This window comes from Carcharodon carcharias, chromosome 12, assembly GCF_017639515.1.
Source record: "Carcharodon carcharias isolate sCarCar2 chromosome 12, sCarCar2.pri, whole genome shotgun sequence".
In the NCBI taxonomy this organism is placed as follows: domain Eukaryota; kingdom Metazoa; phylum Chordata; class Chondrichthyes; order Lamniformes; family Lamnidae; genus Carcharodon; species Carcharodon carcharias.
Window position 1 is genome coordinate 93,971,439 of NC_054478.1, and position 6,299 is coordinate 93,977,737.

The 6,299-nt window shown below is 38.5% G+C and overlaps 1 protein-coding gene across 1 annotated transcript in view; it reads left to right on the forward strand.

The window, feature by feature from the left end:
- The window catches only part of zc3h15 (zinc finger CCCH-type containing 15), a 40,318-nt gene extending 35,235 nt beyond the window's left edge, over nucleotides 1-5,083 (forward strand). Inside the window, exons 8-10 of the mRNA XM_041201762.1 lie at nucleotides 47-145; nucleotides 222-375; nucleotides 4,172-5,083. Coding sequence (XP_041057696.1) covers nucleotides 47-145; nucleotides 222-375; nucleotides 4,172-4,347 — 429 coding nt within the window. The 3' untranslated portion in view covers nucleotides 4,348-5,083. The remainder of the gene's footprint in view (nucleotides 1-46; nucleotides 146-221; nucleotides 376-4,171) is intronic.
- Nucleotides 5,084-6,299: the final 1,216 nt, after the last annotated feature.

Below are 6,299 nucleotides of genomic sequence, written 5' to 3' on the forward strand. Positions count from 1 at the left end.
AAACTTGATTCCCAAGTGCTTGATCGTGAAACTTTTTCATATCTAGGTGAGTGGCCGTGAAGTCTTTGAATTTAGACCTGAATTGATTAACGCTGATGATGAAGAAGCAGATGAAACACAGTATCCTGAAGAACAAGGCGAAGAGGTAACTCCAACTGCACAGAATAACTGCTGCTGCTTTGCTGTTATTATAAGTTTTTGACTGACTCTCTTTGTTCTAGGTTGAAGAAGCAGCACAGATCAATGACATTGACATTTCCCGGTTTGTGCCAATAGAGATACATAATACTGGCATTACAGTGTCTACTGGAATTGAGCGGCTGGGAGCAACACATTCTGCAAGTTTACCCAAAGAAATGTCCAGTGATGCAGATGGTGAGTGGAGCCCAATAGTACTTTTGTTAGCATACTAAGTGGCTTATTTTGAAGCACATGAAACAAAAGCCAAAATGGGGAGAATATCTAGTCATAAGGTTCACTTGCCCAAGTTCTGGAATGAGGCATGAATTTGAATCGAATGGCATGATCATTGGTATGAAAGAGATTTAAACTTCTGTTTCCTCATGCTGATTATTGAATGTTAGGTTGAGTATTTCATCTTGGTCCACGAATTGCGTAGTCCATAATTAATAAGACTTGCTTTTATACAGCACGTTTTACAACCACCTGAAGTCTCAAAGCGCTTTACAGCCAGTGGAGTACTTTATGATGTGTGGTCACTTGTAATTTAGGAAATGTGTCAGCCAATATGTGCACAGCAAACTACCACAAACAGCAATGTGATAATGACCTGTTAATCTGTTTTTGTTCTGTGATGTTGATTGAGGGATAAATATTGGCCAGGACACCAGGTATAACTCCCCCTGCTCTTCTTTGAAATAGTGCCATGGGATCTATTACATCACCCGGGCAGGCAGATGGAGCCTTGCTTTAACATCTCATTCGAAAGATGGCACTTCTGGCTGTGCAGTGCTCCACTGGAGTGTCAGCCTTGAATTTTGTGATGAAGCCCTGGAGTGGGACTTGCACCTGGAACCTTGTTACTCAAGCGAGAGTGCTACCACCTGAGCCAGGGCTGACACTATACTATTATCAAACATTTGAGATATATTGATGCCAGGCAATAGATTGTTATAGTGTGGTTAGATTCAACGTGATTCCATTTTTATACTTCTGTTTGCTTTGGATTCTGGAAGACTAGCATTCATGATTTGACTGAGAATACTGTTAAATCTCCTGTAATCCAGTGGCGGAATCCTAGATCCATGAAAAAACTGGGTTTAAGATTTTCGAGCTGGATTCTGTAGTGTACGCTCAAGTCAGTTTACAAGAACTAGTATTTAGATCCAGACTTAAAATGTCGACATTTGAAATGGACAGACTCTTATGTCAGCCAAAAAGAGAACCATTCCTCATCTGTCAATTTCGGTGTTGCCAGTTGTATTAAGTGTTCCATTTAGTTTGTGGAGAAACAGTTGTATTTATTCCCTAATTACATTTTAGTTGGTGTTTCTGAAATTCAAATACTAAACATAATCGGAATTATTTCGTGTTTTCTTCAAGGCATAGTGGTTTTGTCATTTGCCTACATTCTGATGATTAATTTTTGCCATATATGTTAAACCTCTCTTTAGCGTTGCATAGTACACTGATAATTAATGTATTTTCTTGCTTATGGCTGGATTCAGGATGCTTAGATTATAAGCAAGCATGCATAGATAAAATTAGAATCCTAGAATGGTTGCGGCACAGAAAGAGGCCATTTAGCTCAGCTAAATGCCAGCTCTCTGGAACAGCAAGTCATCCTGTCCCACTCTTCCACCTTGCCCCCATAGCCCAGTAAAACAGAATTTTAAAGTTTGTGTCTCAAAAAAAAAGGTGAGATAAAGCATACTTGAAAGTAACAGCATTTGTCTGAATTTGATTTTCAAAAGACATGCAAATTATACAGATAAATGTAAACCAATGGAAAGTACCCAAGCATTAGCCAGGATGCCCTCTCTATAATTGATTTTTAGATTAAATGATGCATGAAATCAGGCAGATCTGCATTACCAAAAGTGCTTCGTGAATTATTTCAAGCAAATTTGAATTGGAAAAGCTGGTGAAGAATATGACAATAGCACAGTCCTGTGCTGTGCTGCCCCATCACCTCCAGGATCACATACAACAAGCAAATTGCATTTACGCAAACAAGTCCACAATAAGCAATTTGCTTGTACTACATTTGGCATAGAGAGCATGCAAAGTTACTTTCATGTGCTGGTCGGGTGGGGGGAGGAAAGAGAAAAGAAAAAGATTGGCTATGAGTCATCGAGTTAGAAGTGTTAATTGAAAAATAAGTTTAGAGCTTTATAAAAGTAGGGAGAACATTGAACAGAGTTTGAGTGTATGGCCAAAAAGGCTAAAGCTAATGCCACCACTGGTGTGGAAGGGAAAATACATTGCAATAATATGATAGACTCACAGGAGTGAAGGGTGCAGGAAAGGAAATGCAGCTGTAGGAGTTTTCAATAATAGAATAAGGTAAGATTGTTTAAGGGGTTGGGGGAGGGTGAGTATTTTAAATTTGTGTGATGGGGCTGGATATTCAATGTAGTTAGCAAGGATGGAAGCAATAGGTGAGTGGAGCAGAACAAGGCACCAGAGTTTTGGATTTGGTTGGGATTTATGAAAAGTGCATGGTAGGATTCCAGCCAGGGGAGAACTTGAGAAACGAGTCTAGAGGTGAAAAAAGTAAGAATTTCAGCAGCTGTAGGCTGAGGTAGAAACAGTAGTGGGCAATGTTCAAGTGAACGTAACTATCTTGGTAATGAATAGGATGTAGGCTTGAAATTCAGCTGTCAGTCTTTCAAATGTTAAGTTGAAGTAAATGTTAACTTCATGCACTGATGTCAGTCGTACAATCACAGCACAGAGGTTGTCATAGTGAAGAAAGAAATGGAGGGGTGGAACTTAGCTGTCATTAGCGTACATAAATAAACTGGTCCTTTGCAAGTGGGTGAGATTCACAAAGGAGCAGTTTGTCGATGAGGGAGGGAAGAGCCTAAGATTAATCCTTGTACTTCTCTGGTGATTATGCCGCTGCAGCAAGATAAGCCATTGCTGTAATGTGTGAACTGCATTTAGACACGATGGAATTGTCTTTGCTGGCTGATTGCAAATTCATCTGGGCTGAATTTCCTCTTGCCACATCAGCACCTCTGATATTTTGTAAACTCAGCTAATAAAGTTTTGTGGTTTTACAGTTTAATGGTTGTGTCTCCATTTAAAAGACTGGTGACATAAACTAAATAAATTACTTAGTCTGCTATTTGAAAAAAGACTCCCAAATTATTAGCTGACTTGTGGGCATTTTGATGCTGTACCAACTTAGGTTATCTGTCAAAACTTATTTTGGTCTTTGAGTCAACTTTGGAGTACTGGAATCTCTTTATCTTGGGGACGTAGCTGGGTCCCAAATAGGAGGGGACAGTAGTTTGACCCACTGCTACATAAACCACCTTTCCCCACTGCAGTTTGTCATCTGAAACAGTTAGTACCTTGTTACATAATTGCAGCAATGGTCGGTTTTAAACAGAGAAGGAGGAAGATTATGAATGGCGAATATTTGTTCCCTATTTTTGCTGTTTAAAAAACAGTGGGCTAATGGATTGGATTGAATTAACTTAATTTTTCCTTGATATATTTTAACAGATTTATTTTTCTGTTTTGGAAGCAAGTCTAACAGTCAACCAATTTTCTTCTATTGGGAAGCAAACCGCGAAATTGGAAATGTCTGAAATCACATTAGATATGGTGCATTTCTGCAAATTGCAAAGGGTTATTAAATTTAATTAGTACTAATAGAATACAAATAGAATTTAAAAACACATCCAGTTACCTAGCTACATCACAGTACCATACCAGTGCACATACTTAGTTATTCCGCTGCCACCCCTCGCCCCCTCCCCCCAAAAAGACACTTTGGTCAGTTTAACTCTTAATTTTCTAAATATTTTAATCATTATTAAATTGCCTGTCTACATGGAGATGACCAGAAAATTGCCTGTTAGCTTTGACCTTTTGGTTCAGATTTCTTGCTTTTGTCACGTTTCCAAATATTCACTAAGCTTCTTTTCACCAGACATCCACTTGTAGATTGTGTGATAAGTTGTTTCTTTTGTTACAGAAAATAAATTAGATGAAGCCTCAGGAGGAGTTGCTAACGATAGTGAAGATGGTAAAGTGGATGGAGAATTAGAAGATGGTCAGATCGATGGTGTCCCTGTAGATGAAAATCTCTTCACTGGAGAAGATCTGGATGAGCTAGATGATGAGTTAGATGACTTGGATCTGGAGGATTAAGGGACCTGGAAAGCAAAGCATGTTTAATACAAACTTGGAGACTCAAATTCAAAGGACTTCATATTAAATAAACATCTGACTGATTTCTTTAATGTTTGACCCCATAAACTTTTCCTGTGCTGTTTTTAAAATATGCAGAAATATGGTATACATCGACCCTTGCCATGGTCACTGTTGCCTTGCAAAACACCAATAGTTGAGACCCACCTTTCAAAATAGTCCAAAATGTGAGTAAGCAAGTATTCACGAGCATTGCCAACTCTAACAGTGAAATCCAATATTAAAACACTTATTTATTCTGTTGGGCTGCAAATATTTTAAAAGGCTCAAATGTAAATTTTTATTTTGAAGAACGATAACAATGTTCGTTTTAAGAAATTATGCTTAAACTCTATTTTGGACAAGAAAGTATAGAGCCATTGGAACATAGGATATGAAATTGCATTCTTAAAGGAGAAACGATGTTAACCATTTTAACTCTTACCTGAAGATCATTTCTATATAGAACATTTCTACAGTGTTGATCGAGGTATTGTAATGCCTAATGCCACATTAAGCAATGCATCCAGCATCACTGCTGAACCCCTAGTTTGAGTTCATCAAGATGAAGAGTACGAATTGGCAGTGTTGCATATTGAACTTCTCTAAATGAATGATGCAATTATTCAATATTTGAAATTTTCATTACCATTTATGTCTGTGCAGGTTGTAAATAAAGTGTATTGGAAAAAAAAAACAGTAGCTTGTTTGTATAAATCATTAGCTTTGCTTTATAGTGCATTTTCTTTTACAAAAAATAGAAAAGCTTAGAAGTACTAATATTTAACTCTTGAATATGGTTGTGTTCCACAATATATCGAATGCATGATCATGGTTTAAATATAATTAGCAATAAATATGGGGTTTCTGGCACTTATCAACATAAACAATGTATCTTTTTGTCAAACTCAGCAACAAACTTTAGTTCATTGCTTAGGAACGTAGGAAATAGGAGCAGGAGTAGACCATTCTGAGTCATTCAACTAGATCCCTTGATATCTTTAATGACTAGAAATCTATCCATCTCCTTGTTGAACATAATCAATGACTGAACCTTCACAGCCCTCTAGGGTAGAGAATTTCAAATATTTACCACCCTCTGAGTGAAGAAATTCCTCCTCATCTCGGTCCTAAATAGCCTACCCCTTATTCTGAGACTGTCCCCTGGTTCTAGACCCACCAGCCAGGCGAACCATCCTCCCTACATCTACCCCTGTAAGAGTTTTGTATGTCTCAATGAGATCACCCCTCATTCTTCTTAACTCTAGAAAATACAGGCCCAATCTCTCCTCATAGGACAATCCCATCACCCCAGGAAGCAGTCTGATGAACCTTTATTGCACTCCCTCTATGGAAAGTATATCCTTCCTTGGGTAAGGAGACCAAAACTGCGCACACTCAGCCAGACTCTATACAACTGCAGCAACAAGTCTTTACTCCTGAACTCAAATCCGCTTACAATAAAGGCCAACATGCCATTTGCCTTCCCAATTGATTGTTGGACCTGCATGTTAGCTTTCAGTGACTTTTGAACAAGGACACCCAGTTCCTTTGGATACATCCCAATCGTTCACCATTTAAGAAATACTCTGCATTTGTTTTTCCTACCAAAGCGGCTAACTTCAAATTTTCCACAATATATTCCATATGCCATGTTCTTGCCCACTCACTCACCCTGCCTAAGTCCCCTTGAAGACTCCTTGCATCCTCACAGCTCTCACTTCCACTAAGTCTTGTGTCATCAGCAAATTTGGAAATATTACATTTTGTCTCCACATCTAAAACATTGATATAAATTGTGAATAGCTGGAGCCAAGCACTGATCCTTGCAGCACCATTCTAGTCACAGCCTGCCAAACTGAGAGCGATCCATTTATTCCTAATGTTTACTGCCCATTAACCAGTCCTCAATT